The 20,487-nt window shown below is 45.0% G+C and overlaps 2 protein-coding genes across 3 annotated transcripts in view; both read left to right on the top strand.

Moving 5' to 3' along the window:
• The window catches only part of LOC136712612 (polyubiquitin-C), a 4,304-nt gene extending 4,035 nt beyond the window's left edge, over nt 1-269 (top strand). Inside the window, exon 2 of the mRNA XM_066689279.1 lies at nt 1-269. This exon is cut by the window's left edge and continues 3,061 nt beyond it. Within this exon, the coding sequence (XP_066545376.1) occupies nt 1-145 (145 nt within the window). The 3' untranslated portion in view covers nt 146-269.
• A 5,261-nt stretch (nt 270-5,530) lies between these two features.
• scarb1 (scavenger receptor class B, member 1) lies at nt 5,531-19,209 on the top strand. 2 transcript variants are annotated; one of them, XM_066688769.1, is made up of 13 exons: nt 5,531-5,978; nt 7,288-7,448; nt 8,149-8,290; nt 8,539-8,742; nt 9,787-9,882; nt 10,003-10,118; nt 10,205-10,371; nt 10,691-10,809; nt 12,970-13,043; nt 14,279-14,330; nt 14,455-14,601; nt 15,841-15,945; nt 16,793-19,209. In XM_066688769.1, exons 1-12 carry the CDS (start codon nt 5,859-5,861, stop codon nt 15,943-15,945), a joined length of 1,503 nt encoding a protein of 500 aa, XP_066544866.1. In that variant the 5' UTR covers nt 5,531-5,858; the 3' UTR covers nt 16,793-19,209. The 2 variants fall into 2 exon arrangements, with proteins under 2 accessions (XP_066544866.1, XP_066544867.1); XM_066688770.1 differs by lacking the exon at nt 15,841-15,945.
• Nucleotides 19,210-20,487: the final 1,278 nt, after the last annotated feature.

The following is a 20,487-nucleotide window of genomic DNA, read 5'->3' as shown; positions in this document are numbered from 1 at the left end:
TCAGGACAAGGAAGGGATCCCCCCAGACCAGCAGAGGTTGATCTTTGCTGGCAAGCAGCTGGAAGATGGCCGCACCCTGTCCGACTACAACATCCAGAAAGAATCCACTTTGCACTTGGTTCTGCGTCTGCGAGGCGGAAACTAAATCAAGCTCAACATTGCACTTTAAAAAAAGCAGAAGCTTTTTGTTAGTTTTCTTTTTTTTTTCTTTTTTTTTTAATCCCTTTGTAAACTTTTCAGTTCAATAAAATTGAAGCATTCCTGAAAAATGTGCCGCCTTGCCTAAGTGCTTTAACCTGGAACAGTTGGGGTAATTTACAAATGCCCAGTTTGCAGCACATCAGGTTCTCTTGGCCAAGTAACATTTATATTTGATGTCCCAGCTTTGTTTTTAAAATGTTAAGTGCAAGAATCTAGCTCTGGTTTTAGATCATTTTAAACGATGTATACTTATCCCTGACCTCCCAGTCTTACGGCTTTACAACACCAGGTTAGCTGGTTTTCAGCACAGTGCTCACTTGCTACTTATAACCATATATATTTTAATTAGAAAAGTATTAGGGGTGGGAATAAAGTTTTAAACTTTTTGATTTCCTAATCTATTTGATGTGAGGCAGGCAATTTAAAATAATGTCCATCGGCTTTATTTAAATGACTCCAAATTGCAGTTTAACAGCCTTGTATTAAAACTAATCTAAAGGAGGTGTCTGATCTAAAGCTGTTCTGGGCTCTGCTGTATACCAACCTGGTGGGATCTGCTATTACAGGGATGTCCACTGTTGGAGTCCATGCCATGTCACTGCTGACCAAAAAGGAAATTCTAGTGGTGCCTCAAATAATGGCAACATGTCCTTTTAGGGGGGAATTCCTGGGTAAGGCGTCATAATTGTGAATAAAGGTTGGGGAAAAAATATTGGCGCGTCAATATTGGGTTTCTAAAAGCTTTTCAACAGTTCAAGTAATAAAGATGGTCAAACGGTGTGTGTGATCGATTTGAAGACTAGACTAGCGCATCGGGTTTAATCCCGCTGTTCACACTTGCCTCTGCTGTACACGGAGCGGTTTGTAGTGTCGCCGCTGAGGGCCGCGTCAGCACGTCGACTACCCGGTGCGGTTTTAGCGACACTCGGGCAAGACTGGTGTTGGTGGAGCTCTGAAAGCATCTGAAGGCCTGTTCGTCCCATGACAAACCCATATGCTTTCTGGGGGTTTCTAGCCGCCGCTATTGGAACAGAACAGGCGGGCGCGGCGACTAATACTGGATTGCAGAGAAACTGAAAATGTTCTGTATTTACGTTGTCTTTGTAACTAATACGGGTATACTGAATGTATATAATATTTTTATTATAATAATTTCCCATTTTTTAATGAAAGTAAGTCCTTGACAATATAGCCGAGTCTGTTTTAAAGCATCGAGTGAGGATAATTAGGTGAAGCAATTTAAACTCACGGTGGCAGCAACTTGAGTGGCATAAGACCTTTCATTTCGCCCGCATGACCGAAGAGCGTAAAGGGATGGGAAAATATAAATGCACATCATTGTTATTAGTATCAATGGATAATAATAGTAATAACAGTGGTGTAGTGGGGCCTAGAGAGGTGGGTATACTCTTAATTTATGCCCCCAGGACACTACTGAAGAGGGGATTGAGAAGTGTTCATACGCAATGCCGACTGATGAAGAAGTGGGTACATGCCCTATACCCAGCACTACGTCCCTGAACAACAGCAATAAGAGGAAGAAGCGGGTATTCTATCAATACTGTTTCAGTAGCCTATTATTATTATTATTATTATTATTATTATGAGTGTATTGGCTTGTGGAAGAGGCCATGGGACAAACATGTATCTACGCACAGCACTGAGAAGGGACCTTGTGTTCTCAGCACACGGGCCGGTTTTGGGGAATGTCAATCAGTTGGACGCATAGGAAACCGTGACTTGAAAGGGGACGTATTGTAAACCACAGATCGGTCTTTATTTCTAAAATAAGCAAGTATACAACAAAATGAATCAATCCATAACATTGTTAAAATAAAACATTTATAGCTACATATCTTTATACTGGTTTCCTCACAGTCCTTTAATTATTATTCAGGTTTATGTTCCTTAGTTTTCACTCGTTATTGAAGCCAATTAATGATCTACTGCTTAGCCTGTGATCTATTCCCATTTGAGAGGCATGGGATCTTTTTAAATTTAATGATAAAAAGTTGGTTCCTTAATAAGATAGTAAGTTCCTTATACAATTTTAAACTTAACTTAAACCCCCTACTGATTAAAATAATGAAAAGGCTCTGAAAATGGTTAGTTAAATTAAGTTTCAATTAAGTAATTGAGAGCACAAATCAGCAGAGATGGGGCTCCTCCAGGACCAGGGTTGCGAACCACACAGAGGCTGTATTACACATCGCATATTACACTACTGTTTACTGCACACAGCATGCTACATGCTACACTGATGTTCTGGTTAGCAGGTAGTACAGTACGCAGTATGAAGATGAATGATTCAGTAGAGTATATTTGTCATGTGACCTAACGTGACGGACAGCAATCTTCATTTTTACCTGAGACGGTTGGGTTTACCTCAGGATAAGTATTTTACACACAGGGGAAAATTTCACTTGACAAAAAAAATATATAGGCTATCCTACCTTGCCACATTACGGGCTAACACTGAAGCACATCTGGTAGGTGAACATCAGCAGTGTGGATATTTGATTTTCAATAAGTACCTGGCTTGTTTAAATTACTTCATAACTTTATAAGTGGTCTAACTCAGTACACGACCTAGGCTTAAGTGTTTTATGAGGGGAAAAAAGGCACAAAACAATAAAATAAAGTAAAAATCCAAAGTCAATGGAAGCATGATGGGATGTATTATGCATTGTGGGGAGCTCTGGTTGTATACTGCATATTTTGGCGAATGCTGCAAGCCATCCAGGTACTTTTACCACACTACATATATTACGTCCGATCTGCACACTGCATACTACTGAAATGATGGTATGCAGTACGTGCAGTCAGTATGTGGCGTCGAATACATCCAAAGCCGGCATCGGGGAGGAGGAAGAGGCCTTCTGCAGCTGCACAGTGACGCGGCCATGTGATCCACCAGCACGCGGGCCGTGGCGTGTGACTGCGCGGGAACTGAAGTGACCTTTGCAGTGTCGGTTCCACGCACTTCTGCACACACGGCTTCCCCTTTTTTATAATTAAACCAATGACAATCGCAGATTTCTCGCACTTGTCATCTGACCATCACTTGGATTCTGCGTGAGAAACCCTCCCGTCCCTGGTTTGGACAGACAAAGGGTGCCTTGTCAGAGTGGAAAAGTGGGAATTAGTGGGAATCAGGAGTGGGCTCAGTGCTCAGTGCAAAGAGGGCTGTGGTTTTTTCCAAGGACCAAATTGTGAATCAACAAAGATGTACGTATTTATTTGTTTTTATGTTGTCCAAAACAACCCCACAACACAGTTACATTGGAGTAATTCGATGAACGTTAAGAAAAGAGAAAAGGTTACATGATTCAAGAGTTATGTGAGGTGAGGAGGAACAAAACCAAAAACGACCGGGCAGCTGTGATAGCCCCATGAGAGGTTTTAAACGGGGAGTGACTTTACATCCACGCTTAGCGAGTTCGGTCACTGGGTAGCTCAAGGGAGTCCAAAGAGACAGTGGTACAAACTCATCCCATACCATTCCAATGGAGGGGTATCAGGTCAGTGGATTGAAGTGAAAAAGCCCACTTTCCTGCGTTCTGCTTTGAGCCACATAATTGGGACCAAGAGCGTGATGAAGAATGAACCCTTTCTGCCAACCAGTCCGCTTAGCTGGCTTTGTGTTGCCAACAATGACACAGTAACATGTTTGTGTGTCTTTGTTGTGGACAGACATCGCTACGGATAATGGAATTGAGACAATCTGTCTGTGATCTTAGCCAAGGGGTTGTGAAAATGGTTCAGTTTAGTGATTAATTACAGTACCTCAGTTAACTAAGTAGCTAACTAAGGGCTCAGGGTGGAATTAAATGCCCTGTGGGGGGCATGCTAATGTAACACTGTTGGCTGCTACTGGTGGACCCCTCAGCTGAAAAACATAAGGGACCATCTTGGGGTGGCGGTCAGGGGTCGAGGGATTGTTCCAGAGTCAAACGAGTGCAGCCAACCTTGCAGTGGAGTGAGTCAGAGGTGGAGGCAGCTTAGGGGGCGTGGGCACACTGCAGGGTGATTGCAGCAGACCAATGGGAACGCAGGGAGGAAACACACTAATTATTTGGACTTTTATCTCCTTCTCTGCAGTAAAATCGGCAGGCGGAAAAGCATTAAATATTGAATGAAGCGAAGAAATAATCAAATAGCGCACAATGGAGCTCTGTGTTTTTTCTTTTTCTTCTCCTTTGTAATTCTCCGTCCTTCCCCTCACACTGTCTCCCGAGTTCGATGTGCTTGGCCTTCCGTTCTGACACAGGTCACAGAGCATTCTACACGGCTCTGATGTTTTTTGGTTTGTTTGCCACATCCTGAGCTTAATTAAAATTTTTTCCAGGGCTGAGACACAGAGCATGGCAAGGAGAGTAAACTCCCTGTAGGCTGTGCGCAGACAGCAAGAGGATGACGATTCACCCCCGGCGCTGGCCAGGTAAAGAAACACTGGGACGGCAGCTAGAGTCAGAAAGTCCAGCGACATTACAGCAAGGAGAGGAGACTGACACTGCCAGCTGAGCAGCGATAAAATCAATCAGTTCATCAAACAATCAATCAATCTGCATTTGGTTTTGTCACAGATTGCTTCACAGATTTCATAATGGATCCGAGATCTAAACTACTGTGTGTGACAGCAAGAAAATGGGTGTATAGTACACATATCAAGCAACAAACACACTCTTGTGCGAAGGTTATTTTCCACTGTGCTGAAGAATAACACTGAAACCAAGTAGATAAGCTGCTATACTATAGAGCCTGAGACTGGATTATCATAGAAATAAATGGGAAAAGCTGTCCTCCTACCCCCTGTGTCACCCACTCTCCCCCAAGCTAAATATTTCAATTCTGGTGACCTTTGTGTCAGCTCTGCATCAGAGGGAGCTCGCTCTCTCCCTCGCTCTCTCTCCCTCTATCTCTCTGTCTGTGGTGTTCATGTGCTTGGGTACAGTAGGTCAAGTTTGTTAATGGGGGTTGGTCTGCTGCAAACTGCTCCCACAACAGAAGTAGCTCTCTGTGAGTTTGCATTTACAGATGCTTCTCATCTTATCTTATCACTCCTTCTACTCTCTCTTTCACATTGTTGCTCCACGGCTCATTAGTAAATAAAAGTTAATTATTCACAGATCAGGGAAGTTTAGAATAAGCTGTTGGACACTGATCCCTCGGACTGCCTGTCGGATAACTGTATGCATGAACTAAGCAGAATATACATATACATACATATACAAGAAACTTGGAGAGTCAGCTCTTTTTTCACCACACCTCGTTAATGACCGGAAAAAACTCCATTTCCCAGAGTTCCACAGCTGGGCGCAGGGAGGGCGGAGACTGGGAAACCCGCACAAACTGACTTATCACGGCCACAATGAGCAACTATAAAGCCGGACTTATCTGTGTATCACTGAACTTTAATTTGGGACTCAGCCGGGTTGCAGATTGCGTCCTCAAAGGCGCTCAGTTGTCTCAGTGCTGGAGTAGATTAGGTTAGTGCCGGTGACGTTTGGCCTCATTGACCGATGTATTCGCGCACTGTGCCCAGCCAGTGTAAACAGTAGGTAGTTTCTTGCAGTCGTTTGATTGTTTGACATAAAACGTATAGAAACATTTATACAAATTGCAGCGCCTTTTGGAAACAAGTAAGTTTTTCAAGCATGACGATCTCCCGGACACGCATCTCTATAGCCCTGGGGGTGGTGGGCGCCACGACCGCCCTGCTCGGGACCGTCCTGGTTTTCGTGGGACCCATTATCGTGGACCAGCAAATCGCAAAGGTGAGTCGGGGCGGACCGATAACAGCACACGCCGAAGAGAGGGCCGGCGAAACGGGAAAGAAACGGTGAAGTGCCGGCGTGTTTGCGGTGGCGGTGGAGCCCGCGCATTGGGCGGCTGCTTTCCGAGGTGTAAGCACAGGTGTAGTGCTGCTTGCAATTGAGTTGTAGTTGTATTTAGACGGCTGTCCGGCTATTTCTCCAGGGCGCAGTACCCAGAGTACACGTTTTATTTGTATGCCGTTTTACGATCCGTTTTGTATTCAAGAAACCTGCAATCGGTGTGTTAGCGCATTGCATTGACGCGGGTGCTCCTCGGTGAGATGGCAATCGCCACCAGCGACTCTCTAGTCAGCAGCCCACATTTGAAGTGTGGTTTTGTTTGTGTGCTGCCATGATTTCTTCTCTTTCTTGTGCAAACATGTTTTTGTTTGGAGACAGTTGTGATTCATCCCACAATACCTGAATTGGATGCGAATGCGCTGTTGCAGACAGTGGTACAGCCCCGATCCGCCTCCGTGCGGAGTGTTTTAAAAAATAAAAAATACTGCTTTTGGTTCTATAGTTTGCAGTGCTTTTTTTTTTTTTTTAATTATGTAAAAATGCATAGTGCTATTGTATCTTAAATGTCGTTTATAATGCAGTTCTGATAGAAACTTGCTACCCAGGGGTGCAGTACTGGTTACCATTACACTGGCGCTGCGATGGTGGTTAGTTACTGCCTGTCTGCTACAGCCAAGAATTGTGACCAGTGCTGCTGCTAACTGAGTGGGCTGTAAGGCAGAGACACTTTGCCAGGTGGTTCAAGGAGAGTGTGAGGGTGTGAATGCTTGTCAGGATGTCTGTCCTTTGCCATCTGGGACCAAGCCAGCTGCTGCCCTTCCTGTATTGGGCATGTGGTCCTGGAGAGCAGATCAATGGCTCCGCAGTTCAGTGACACTCGGGGGAGCTTGTGACTGTGAGCTGGACAGTGTCCTACTGTGACCTGGCTACTGGCTCAGGTTTTGCTGGGCCTGTTAAATCTCTGTGCTCAGACAGGACTTCTTTTTCTATTATTTTTAAACTTGACAAAAGTTCTGTCTCTCTCTCTCTCTCCCTCCCTCTCCCATTTGGTTTTATGTTGCAACTGTCTTGTGATCGCTGAGTGTGCCGACTGTCTCTGCCTCCGTCTCCCTCTGATTTTTTTTCCCCCTCCTTTCTCTGCCCTTCTGTCTCTCTCACCCCACTCTCTCTCTCTCTCCTCTTGTACCACTGTACCATGCCATACTAATACTGTGCTCTGATCTTGTCCTTTGTGGTGGTGTCGGTCTAGAATGTGCGGATTGACCCGAGCAGCAGCATGTCGTACACCATGTGGAAGGACATTCCTGTGCCCTTCTTCATGTCTGTGTACTTCTTCAATGTGCTGAACCCCGACGAGGTCCTCCTGGGGGAGAAGCCCATGGTGGAGCAGAGGGGACCCTATGTATACAGGTGAGGCCCCAACCCCCTTGTCCCTGATGCAGCTGGTGTGGCTGCCCTCCCCCCTCTCCCCTCAGGTTTTAATACAGACTGGAGTCTTGGCTGACGGTCTTGGTGAAAGGGTTAACGTGGTGTGTTTGTGGTTTTCCTGTGGCGTGTCGGACACCGGGGAGCATCTTGCCCACAGAAACTGGCATGGCATCACATGTGGTCAATTGCTTCTGCTTCCTGTGAGCTATGTGTCTTCTCCCTACACAGTCTCCACGGTACTGGCACGACCGCTTCTGCTTCCCCCCCAAAAAAAACATGCAGAGCAAAACTGGCTCTGATTTTTAGTTTTGATCTGTATTTTTAATCGGGGAGGGGTGTTTTAAAATGTGCGGTTTCCTAAAGCTCGGTATATCTGAGGCACTTTTATTGTACTATTTTATACTTTTTTTTTTTTTTTAAAGTGGTTTGGTGCTAAAAAATATGAGGCATTGTGTAAACCTGTGGAGATGGGGACAAGGCAGGTGTAGAATATCTAAATCCAGAAGAATGTGGTTTTTCCACTTGTGTGTGTTTCAGAATTTCACAGACTCCCATGAGTGGAGGGGGTTGCTGAGCACATTTCCTATTGCTGTTTTTGTCACTATTTTATAAATTGTCCACCTGATGCTGGGTCCTCTTTCATGTACCCACGACCTTACGCCGCCCCCTCCTTCTTTCACAGGGAATTCCGACAGAAGAGCAACATCACGTTTCACGCCAACAGCACAGTGTCCTACCGGGAGTACCGGCAGTACCACTTCTTCCAGAACATGTCTGTGGGGAATGAATCCGACATCGTTACTATCCCCAACATGCTGGTGCTGGTAGGAGTGTCTGCTCCTATAGAGTTGGGGGTGGGGTAGTAATGCTGGTCCTCGAGTGGTATAGCAGAAAGACGGGGTGGGGCTGTGTGGTGCAACTGTCTCTGTTGAAAAACACTCTTAATGAGATGTGGAAACCAAAGCTCATCGCTGGGATTGAATAATTCTGTAAATTACACTTCAGATTAAGTCGCCTTGACCCCCTGGCAATGTAAACTCGTCCTGATGCTCTGACCTCTGCCCCCTGACAGGGTGCTGCGGTGATGATGGAGAACCAGCCTTATGGACTCCGACTGCTCATCAGTGCCACCTTCAAGGCCTTCAATGAGGGGCCCTTCCTGACCAAGACGGTGGGGGAGCTGATGTGGGGCTACGAGAGCAAGCTCGTCGAGTTCCTCAACAAGTTCTTCCCTGGAATGATTCCAGGGGATGGGAAGTTTGGGCTGTTTTCTGAGGTGAGGGGTGTTTCTAATTGGTGATTTCGGTCTTGTAAAATGAATGGCCTCTGGTGCGCCTCGCTACCAGAAGATAAAGATGTTTTGTACTTTAAATCGCAAAGTACGATGAGGTTCTTTTCTCTCTCTCTCTCATAAATATCTCCCTCTCCCACATACCAACCCCCATCTCGGAGCCCTGGGAAAGCAATTTGCTGAATTTATATGTAGAGGTTTTGGAAATCTCCATAGACACTGGTCAAAGTGCAACCAGTGTATTTGGGGGGGGAATAAAACTAATGCAGGTTCTCCTGGCTCCACACAGGAGAAGTAATTTACCTATTTGTCTCCCGTGGAGATGGACAACTGGTTGAGGATTTAACCTATCAAACAAGACCCGTGTTGAAATCCAATCATACAAATTAAGGTGTAATGTGTTTACAAATAGAACTAACCTTTGGATGGATTTATTTATTGTTGCGTGAAGGTAATCTGCTACATGACCTGAAACTGCAGATGACCGGCCAAAACGATATCGCCCTTATTGGAATTCGGAATGCCCCGGGCAGATGCTCTCCCCTTTACAAGCCCCCCCCCTGCCAAACACCTGTGTTCACAAGACCCCAATCAAATACCTGAGTTTAAATTCCCTTCTAAATGCACATTAAGAACCCCAAAATGGCTATATACATCCCCAATGAAACTAATAATAAATATCCCACTGATCTAAAGAATGTAGTAAATCTGAACTAAAGATGATGAAATTAACCATAGAATATAAAGAAAGTAAAATCCTATTCTAACTCCAGGAAAATGTCTGCGCAGCGGGGCAGGGTGGTGATGCACTGATGGCGAGACTTCCTGTAGATTGAGGATACTACTCTGCCCCTTTCACAGCTGTGACCCCGTGTGCAACATTAACGCGTGAAAGCAGTGCTTATGCTGTCTAGTAGTGCAAGCATTGCAGACTATTGCAGTAAAATGTATTTTATTACAGAGCTGTGCTCAAGTATTTACTTTCCTTATTGATTTTTTTTTTTTTGCCCTCTTGTCTTTCCTCTGCAGTTCAATAACTCCAACACTGGCCTCTTCACTGTGTTCACTGGGATGGATGACATCCGGAAAGTCCACAAGATTGACACCTGGAACTACCTGAAAGAGGTCTGTGGGGTGGTGGGGGGATGCATTGAACAAACATTGTCCAAGACTGACACATTGGGGTGTGTGGGAGTTGGGGTGGGTGTCACAGTGGGCTGTGAAGTTGCCGTTTGGTTTCCACAGGTGAACTACTGGAACTCTGAGCAGTGTAACATGATCAATGGCACAGCTGGCCAGATGTGGCCTCCCTTCATGACCAAGGAGAGCACACTGCCCTTCTACAGCCCTGATGCCTGCAGGTAAATGCAGTGGCTGGGGCTTACTGTTGCACAACAAAAGCTGGGCTGGATGATTGACGGTGGTGCCTCGATGTGCCCTGCTGCAGGTCGATGGCATTGGTGTACCAGCAGCCGGGGAAGATCGCAGGGGTGCCTGTGTTCCGCTACGTTGCACCCACCACGCTGTTCGCCAACGGCACGGACTACCCCCCCAATGAGGGCTTCTGTCCTTGCAGGCAGTCCGGCATCATGAATGTCAGCAGCTGCCGGCACAGTGAGTCCGAGTGGGGTGGGGAGGGTCATGATTAGACTTTGGTGGGGGGTCACAGTCAATCCAGGGAGGGAGACTGTGATAGTGTGATGGCACTCGGGGACCAGGACTAAAGTCCATCTGAGGAAAAAGGTCTGGACTTCCAATTATGGAACTCTGATTTACTGGAAACCCTGAAGCTTCCATCGCCTCCTCCTGGACACCGCCACAGACTAGCACTGAGTTTTGTTTGCCTGGTGTTCCACTGCGGCTTTTCCAAAAGTAATTGGTCGTTTTGGAGCATGTGCTGGCCGTGTTCAGTCTGTGCTCTTGTGTCCTGCAGACTCGCCTGTGTTCATGTCCCACCCGCACTTCTACAATGGTGACCCGGTGCTGCGGGAGTTTGTCCACGGCCTGAGTCCCAACGAGGAGGAACACGGCCTATTCATCGACATCCACCCTGTGAGTCCCCTCTCCTCTCGCCTATCCTCCCAGTCAGCAATCTGCAATGACCTTTCGCACTGCGTCTCCTGTTCGTGTATGAAGTTCCTGAACCGGAAGCCGGCGGCACATACCTGATCTTGGCTGTCTCGCAAGCCAGGTCAGGTTCCAAGGCTGCAGGCAGGGTAGGTGGTGGTGTCAGTGTGCAGCCTCGCCTGTGCAGACCTTGGCTCCTACCATCTTGGTTAGCAGTAAACTCATTAGCCTTATATTCCACCCCTTCTTCAATAGGTGTTTGAGAGGCTTGAGGATAGATGTTCTGTTGCATTAAAATTTTAAGATTGTTTTGCTTTGTTGATCTGTCAGTTTCAGAAACTGATTTTCTTGCAGTTCAATATTACTGTGATTAAGGCCACTGGTAGGCCTGTGCATGTAGAAAGCACAAGCTTTTGACCTGTGGGGAGGGATGAACCCAGAGTGACCCAGAGAAAGATGGGCTCCGCTCACAAAATATCCCAGAGCCACATTGCAGATCAGTGCAGTTGAATGCATTGACAATCAGAATTCAAATGTATGTAATTAAAGTAACACTTTGCTGCTGAATGGTGATGGCACAGAGAATATCCTGTGTGTACCCTTAGAGTTCAGTCTGGTCAGCTGGTTCACTGAACATAGAATTTCCTGTGTGTACCATCATTCAGCAGTAAAATGTTACTATCTGTATGTGTGAAAGTGGAAGGCCCTCATGGGAAAAACGAGGCGCCTGTATGCTGATCACAGCCTCGCAGCACTGTTGGTGTTCAGTCCTGTTTGGAGATTGTTTTAAATTTGGTTTGTCGGAGCTGATGTTCGTGCTGCCCTGAGTTTGTATTGTCGGTGCCGTTCATTTCCTTTCTGTACTTGGTACGCAGATGGGACTTTCTGTATGTGTTTGGAGGGGGGGATCAATGTCACTCTGACACTGTGGGGAGAGATTACTGCTCTAAACCAGATTTTTAATCTTTATGGTTGTACTTTGTTGTCTAATCTGCCACTTGAAACTGAGCCATAAAACTGAAAGACGTTGGGGGGAGTCCTTGAAAGTGTTTTGTAATTGGTTAAGTCCGGTCCCTATGTGGCACCATCTGGGTTGCTGACGTTCCATTCCTCTCAAAAACAAGAGGAGCAGACTGGGCTTAGTGTGGTTTAGTGGTCTACTATAGTGTAGTGGGGGGGGGGTCTCTTGGCTTCTCATTATATCTATTGTCTACAACTTGTACTACCCACAAGGATGATGTGCCTTTAACTAAAATGCAGCTATTTAATAATGTATCTGCTGGTCATTTTAGTTTGAGGTATAGGCTGCCCTGTTCACTTCTTTTCCACAGTTCATGGTAGGGCTGTTATCGGTAGTGCAGTTGGGACCAGATCACAGGACCTTGAGTGTGATCGGGTGCTGGGGCAATGCTCAGATTTTATGCCCTTCTTGCAACCATAAAACCTGTGATAAGCTAATTGAAAATGACTATCTGAGTGCCATTAAGGGCTGGCATGGGGCCAATCTGAAGTTTCTCAAAAAAAAAAAAAAAACCTAATAAAATCGAGCTGTAATGTTTTTTTGTACCCGTGACCGGATTTTATTTGTTACCGGTGTAATCGGACCAATCTTAATCAGTCTCGGGGACACGCTGTGCTGTGTAGTCTCGGATAAACATTTTTTTTTTGATTGCGTAACTGTATTTTACTGGCGGTTTAATTGAGCCCTTTGATTTAGTTTATGCTCAGCTTTGCTTATTCTTTACTTATCAGATGTCAAACTGTAATGGACACTCGCACTGGCACCACTCACTCCGTGTCTCTAACACAGCACTTGTTTGTCTTGGGCTGTTGCCTTGCAAAGTCTGTGCTGCCGGCCCAGCTGGATCAGGGTGAGGGTGGGGGGGGGGAAACGACTGCCATAACCTTTAAAACCGTTTAATGGTGCATATTTACTCACAAGTACAATGAAGAAGAAGCTGTGCCAGGCATTGTTCTGTATAACTGAAGGGGCTCAAGCTTGTTGTGAGAATCCATCGCCTCAAGCACTTCTTAAAAGTAATAAAAGATGGTTTTATTTTACTGCATTATTCCACATTTTTCTTAAGTTAACCACTTGGGACTGTAACTTCTACACTATTATACTTTTTTAATATTCCTTTGCAGGAAACGGGCGTCCCAATGAATGTGTCCATCAGGCTGCAGTTGAACCTGTTTGTCAAGAGCGTGCCAGGGATCACGTGAGTGTGGTGCTCTGGGACCGGTCCTGCTCACTGCCGCTTGGTTTTATTGGTGATGGTGTGCTGACCGTGCAGTTGTTCTTGACGCCTAACGTTCTTGCAAGACCCATTCACATACTGTGGTTCGTGTGCATCGCCACTTAAAGACAAATGAGAAACTAACAAAAATGAATGCAAACTGTTCTGTCTTGCTTCTGTGTTCCAGGGCTGTCGCTGTGAGCGTTCGTGAGTGGATCTCTGGTGTTGGTTTTGCTTTGTGCGATTTCCTGTATTGACTTGGTTTTTTGCTTTTGTTTGCCGTTTTGCATGTCCTGCTCAGTCCGTTAGTACAGAGCTGTGTATTTTGCCTCGTTTCCACTTGCGGACGCTCCGGCCCTGGACGCTTAACCGGGCGTTTCCACTGGCTGAGCGTCCGGACGCGGCCGTGTTTTGTGCCGGTTAACTTGCTGGTGCTGGACGCGTCCGTAAGTGTCCGTCCACTGAGGACATGATTCACTATCAGAGCGGAGTGTGTGTTTGACTTGAGACACAGCAGGAGATCAGAGACATTGTGCCGAGTGCGATCACGAAGAAATTGCAGTTTTATTAGCAGCATGGAATGAAATGTTTTACTGCTTACAGTTAATATCCGAGTGCATTAAACACAAACGCCGCTCCGCTGTACAGAGCTGCAGCTCTCGGGGCTGAAGCACAGCCCTGCCACAGTATACTAACAGTATAATATACGAAGTTTGCAATGGGCTACATAAAGCTGGGTAATTCCTGTAGAGCTTTCAATACATTGTGATTTCCTAGAATTTAGAACTGACAATTTGTACACCGGTTTTTATTTTTTAGCTTTGCTGTCAACGTTATCCATGGTATACCAAACAGTTTGTTGCAATTCATTAATTCCAAATGTTATGAATAGTTCATTTTCAAAAATTGTCTTTTTTTCCACATTTTGTTCCACTTAGTATGGTAATATCCATAGCAGGCAGGAGTAAGGATTTTGGGGGATTTTTAGGGTTTGTTGCAATGGAGAATTTTGTTGTCCGCAGCTGGGCTGAACTTCAGCCGCCAAGTTCATTGCAATGGGTATTTAACTTGCATACTAGTTTAGTATGGAGCTGCATACTGACCACGGGATCATCTCCAGTGCCGCTTTCAGTTCATTGCAGTTGATCCTGTGTGGTTATTTGTCAGGATGGTCTGTACACCACACCGGTCTCTGAATCCTGTGTGCTGTCTTGCAGGGAGACTGGGAAGATCGCGCCAGTGGTGTTTCCCATGATGTGGTTCGCAGAGGTGATTCCTCTTCTCTCTTAAATCAGTTCTTGAACCTGCTGGCTATCTGGGGTAGGGGGGGGGATACAAAAAAACCAATACCCTGCATGTGTGTGATTCTTATGCATGTCTGTGTGTTGTGCAGAGCGGGTACATCGATGGCCCCATCCTGAGCACCTTCTACACCAACCTGGTGGTGATGCCTGCCATCATGGAGTACTCCACCTACATATTCATCGTGCTGGGCGTCCTCATGGTCATTGTAGCGATCGGCCTGGCCCTCTGCAGCAAGGTAGGCGAGTCTGTGCAGTCTGTGTTCAGCACAGTCGCTCATGTCTGCCCCCGGAGAGCCACGCATGCCGTCCCTTGTGGGTTTTCATATAGACCGCTTCACATCCACAAATTAACGCCCAGGAAATGAGAGGGTAACTTCAGGACTGTTGTTTCAGGAATTTTTGATTTTTGTGAGCCTTCTAACTGCTGGCACAGGATGGTAAAAATGGGTACTGCACTGTGGCTCTCTAGGGCCAGGCCTGGGGTGAGATGCTGCACTGTCCTCTGCATGGGCATCTGGCCCAGGCTCACAATTTACAACCGCATTTGGATTTGTTTGACTGTTTTGCTGCAGGGTTTTAATTTATTGCAGGTGTTATGATCTGTCACTGCTCAATACCTGAATTGCACATGCGCAGTTAGTGTGCATGGCCTCTGGTACTTTTTCTGTATCAATTCCTTATTCCAGAAGGTTTAGCACTGCACACGTGATCAAGCACATACTCTGCAAGAGGAATGTGAAGTGTCATGAAAGATCTTTGGAAACAAAAGATTTTAATTAAATGAAACAAATTTCAAACAATCGCATGAACTTGTAATCTTGTACTGAGGAATTGTTGTGAAACGTTTAAAATGCACTGCTTTGTGTCAGTGTTGGATTTCTGATCTGGACAGTGTGGTACACTGTGCAGCTGCTGTGCCGTGGCTGGGCCTTGTATGTTAAAGGAGCAAATGGACTAGCAAATTCTATTATCCATCTTCTAGTGTAAGTTTATTGGGCCGTAGTTCTTGCTATGAAAGGCACGTGACAGCTGTGTAGTATTGCAGTTTGTTTGAAATGGATCTGTTCTAAAATGTGGTCCCGTTTTGTTCAGAAATCCAATGACCAAAACGCAAATTTATTTTTAAAATTTGTTGCCAATTTAACAACTGACTGATAACTGACTTAAATACTAAAATCTGTGTAGGATCGCATGACTTAATGATACATTTAAGTATTTTAAAAATAAATCCTAATCTTTCACTCCTTTTAAAAAAAAAAAAAAAAAAAAAAAAAAACTAAAATTCAGTGATTTTAAAAATAATGCCAACTTGCATGGAAGAATAGATTTTACTTCTACTAAACCAAGTTGTTAATTTTAAAATGAAAACCAATCTATTTAACAACTAATGGGTAATGAACAGTAATGAGTATTGTAATGGATGTTCGTTAACCTAGCTAACCTAACCCCATTAAACCAGACTGGTTATCTTTTAGGACAGTAATAGCTCAGTAAACCGCTCCAGTCTTAAAGAGAAGCGGAGTGAGAAATTTATCGAGAACAACGATAGCAGCAAAGTCATACATGAGGCCCGTCTCTAGGTGGGTATGGACAGACGCCGGTACCTTCTCCCCTGCTGTTCTTAATCTGTGACGTACATGTTCAAATAACTCTGCCTCTGCTCTTCTCTCCTTGTAATGCCCATTGATAAGAACCATTCTGGTATCACTTTACAGCAAGGCTGTGAGCAGGTTTAGTACCTGCTGGGTGCCAGTGAAGCTCTTGGGTGGTGGCCTAGTTCACACTTTACACAAAATGGGCTTTCACCGAGACACCGGAGCTTGTTGATTTTATAAACCCTCCCAATGAAGCTACCTTCTTGTAAAGTGTTACCAGAAAACACAAACCTACAAAACCCCAAATCTCTAGTATTTGTATTGTTTTAATTTTTATGTGACTTTGTGCATGCGTATTATGGACCACAAATGTGTTTGCAGCATCTCTTCCTTGTCTGTGGTGTCTGATCTCTTCAGCAAAACTACCCTGAATGCTTAACTGTAGATCTGAATGCAATTATGATTGAAGGATGGTGCTGAAGTATATCTGCCTAAAATCTGCCCCCAACTTCTGTGCTAAAGGTTATTTAGAATTGTTGCAGACCATGCATGTGTCTGTCAGTCTGTCGCTCTACTCCCTGTTGGCTGCTGCCTCTGCATGCTGCTGCTCATCCCCCTCTCATGGCATCGGGGCTAGGGCTGTACAAGACCAATCCGGGGACTTGGTGTTTAAGATGGGTATCGCCGGGCCTACACTGGGGTGCAGATTATAGAAATCTAGAACTGAAGGTGGAATCTTTAAGGTGGGGAGACGGATTGCATTCTGGGAGCAGGAGTTTTAAAGGAGTGGCAGCAAGGATGATGCGTTTTTTTTTTTTTTTAAATCCTTCAGAAACCGGCGGAGAAGGTGACTGGCAATGCACCGGACCTGGACGATTCGGAGACAACTCCCCTCCTGGTGGACTCGGCACCCTCCCAGTGAAACCGCCCACACCCTGCGGGGACTACTGGTCTGATGCAACAGATCCTTTTTAGACCTTTTTCTCCTTTTAATGAGTAGTATTCTCTTCACTTGTCAGGACCGTATTCAGCTGTTATAGGTCAGTAATGTGTCCAAGTTTACAATAACTAACTACTGTACCACCAGCGTGCTTTAACCACACTGGGCCCCACACGTGCACTTTTTGGCAATTCTTGCAACACTAACGACTAAACTATTGTCACCCCCCCCCCCCTAATTTATATACAATTTAATCATGTGCAGTATTTCTAATTAAAAAAAAAAAAAAGTATAAGATGAATTGCCTGGTAGATTTTGGGTCGTAGTCTGTCCTACTGTGGTAGAACAGTGAGGGTTGGATCTGACAATCGTGGTTTAATGCACTGGGGCAGAATATTTTTTTCGTTATAAAGACCCTTTTATACGGAAAGGACTCGAGCATTTCAGATGGTGAAGCCCAAATGCCACATTGGATGAAACGGTGTAATTTCCACGTGTAACTAAATTAAATTCATACAAACGCACAAAATAAAGCTCTGTAAATATAGATGTGTTCGTTTTAGAACTGTTTTTCCACAGCCCATCCCAGCTTGGTCTTGTCTCGTGTTGGTTCGTCCATCTCCCCCCCCCCCCCCCCCCAATTTGCCAAACTGTTGTGCCCACTCTGGGTCACAGCACTGTCGAACTGGACTGGACCGGGCCGAGCTGCGGTGTGGTGTGAATCGTGTGCGTAAAGGACCTGACGTTTTGTACATGCAAACCTTAAGTGCCTGGAGATGGATTTCCCTCCACTTTTCTAACCTTGTTTAACCACTCCCTATGGGAAACATCTCTTAAGATCAGTAAGGTGGATTCCTGGTGGGCTGACTGTTGTCGTTCGTTGCTCTGCATCTCTAGGTCTTTGTTTTGGACAATGTGCACCTACAAGTTTACTGTGGTGGGTTTTAGTTTTAAATTTTCACTGTGCAGCACCAAGCCCTGCTCTCAGAGGGGCCACAGGGTGGCAGTGTTGCTGGGGCCCTGTAAACATTGAAATATTTAGCCAAGGGTTCCAGTTGGTATGTTTTGAGATCCGGAGAAGCCAACAAAAATGGGACCATGCGAAGGAAGAGCAAAAACAGTTCTTGTAGCCAAAGTGAAATGCTGTGTTCACAGAAATAGTTATGTTATGCCAACCACAGTGATTTTAAAAGCATGTGAAGTGTCAAGAGTAACATGTTGCCGCTAGAAAATTTGGGTTCTGCAGATCTAGGAGCATAGACTGCGGGCTTTACGGTTTAAATAAGTGTTTTCCTTGAACAATGTCTTCGAAGTGATGTGGATGTATTTGCATACAACCCTCAAATGTTGGTTACCCTTATTGCAATTGGAAAGCAAGTTGCCAGTATTGTGCTGCTCTGCGCCTGGTCCTGTTCTCCAGCGAACTTGTGTATTTTCAATTTGCGAAACTCCACTGAAAATAAACCTGGCGATTGGTTTACACAATTGCACTAAACCATCAGCTTAGACCTATTAGTATTAGGATTATGTCCTCTTTATTTTGTATCTTTTGTACTAATTTATTTGTAATGCAAGATTCCAATGTACTGCAGCTCATAATAGGAAACTAAACTCGGCAGAAGTGCGTGCATGAGGCAAGATCCCCCTGGGGCTGCGGCTTGCTCCTGGAGAGCCCAGGTCTTGCACACCATCTATAATCACCAGCGTTTAATCACCTTTTGGGGAAAATTGTTTTTTTTGGGGATCAACTGCTTGATTATGAGCAGCACTGCTTATTTTCCATGCACAGCAACAGTTTCCTTATTACTATTGCATGGTTTCAAACTGGATCTTGCCAATGTGGGGTTTACAGGGATGTTTTAATTTTTAGATTTTTGTAGTCTTAAGAGTGTAGAGTCTTCCCATTGTATATAGGAGGGGGTATGTTGGACATATCAAACAGATATGTCCTCACTGAAAAGACTGCTGACCTCCATTATGCAAGAATCTAAAACCACTAGAAATGCACAGATTGAAATACTCAGCCCTCACCCCTTCCCTCTTTTTGATGGGGAAAAGGGATGTCTTCATCTTCAGTTTTCATGTTCTGCAGTTTATTCTCTTTCAGTACCAGGACTGTGGCTGTAATCAAGCTACCCTGTTTTGCACTTGTACAATAAAATGGGAGTATTCTTGCCAAATTGAAGGGTGTGGTAGTTTTCCTTTTTTTTTTTTTTTTTTTGTGTAATTGTATTGTATGTGTAAACCGGTTTTGTGTCCCACTGCCACTCCCGCCCCCTCTTGTTCAAAATAAACTACACTTGATGTGCCTTCAGTCTGCTGTGCATTTTGTGTGAGCGTGGCCCAGTGCAGTTGTGTGTGGAGAGGGTTGCAGCAGTAACTGGTTGTTACTACGTGCCTGCATTCTAAAGTCTCTTGTTCCTTGTGTTTACAACCCTAGTTTCCAGACCTCATTTTGCAGTTGGTCTATTACTTCCATATTAAATCTGGTGTTTTCCTGACTTCAAATGGCAAACAAGTCCAGCGCTACAAGTTTACATTGCAGTGATAGGGTGGGGGGTGCTGAAGGGATGCTCAAATCAGATGTCTGCAACAATCTTTCATTTAGTTCAGGTTTAATGTGAAATGGATTGACTGTTTATGGAAGAATAAAAGCTGTACCCAGGCAGCCACTGCAGATCGACACTACTGTTCTGCACGCTGCCAGTGGCAGACCCATCCTCTCATCTTCCCATCTTTCACTCTTTTGGGTTCGCTAAAACCAAACTTTAATTCCTTCTTATAAAACTGAGAAGTGAAACCTGCCAATGCATCCACATGATTATTAATACCGTGTTGGGACATGGACGGCTCCAGTATAACCCCAACATCTCCACGACTGCACAATTTGATGCAGCAGCAATTGCTGTTGTGGGGCCAAAACATGAAAATACACCAAGCCCTTCTCAAAGCTACTTTTCAATTAAGTATGGTCAAGCCTAGCCATAAGATTGTGCAATGCAGAGAGAGAGAGGGGAATAAACTCCAAAAGCAGTATTTGATTGCAGGTTTATTTTAAAAAGTACAAATGTGTAATATATATATAAAATAAAAACATTGGTCAAATTATGTCATTCATATTCTGAGGTAGGAGACTTAACTGGCAAGTCCCTTGAATCACCAGCTACCCAATGCAATACCATCTCAGTGTTAAAACAAACGCTACATCCAGACTCCCCAGAGAGCCATGCAGCAGGAGAGCGGAGCCACTCTCTCCCTTCAGACCATCCTGCAACCATGGCATCCATCCTCTGCTCCCCGCTGTCTGCAACAGGGTTGTTTTCTTCCTATTCAGGTGGCTGATTTGTGAAAGGCGCTATATTAACAATTGACAGTTGGATTTTGGGAGCAGATGTGTGTCCAGAGAGATGCAGTTTCGAAGCTCAAGTAGAACGAACTGTCTATCTTTTTACATAAACAGTATGGACAAGCAGCCCATGCATCCTCCCAGGCTCCACTGCTGATATCAGCTCAAAGGCAGCAGTCTTGGAGACGAGCTTCTTTAAGAGGTACAGGGGGGACAAGCTGTTTTTGCAGTGGTTTGGACT

This window comes from Amia ocellicauda, chromosome 17 (assembly GCF_036373705.1).
Source record: "Amia ocellicauda isolate fAmiCal2 chromosome 17, fAmiCal2.hap1, whole genome shotgun sequence".
Lineage (NCBI taxonomy): Eukaryota > Metazoa > Chordata > Actinopteri > Amiiformes > Amiidae > Amia > Amia ocellicauda.
Note: the sequence above shows the minus strand (reverse complement) of the source record. Positions and strands in the feature narration are given on the sequence as shown.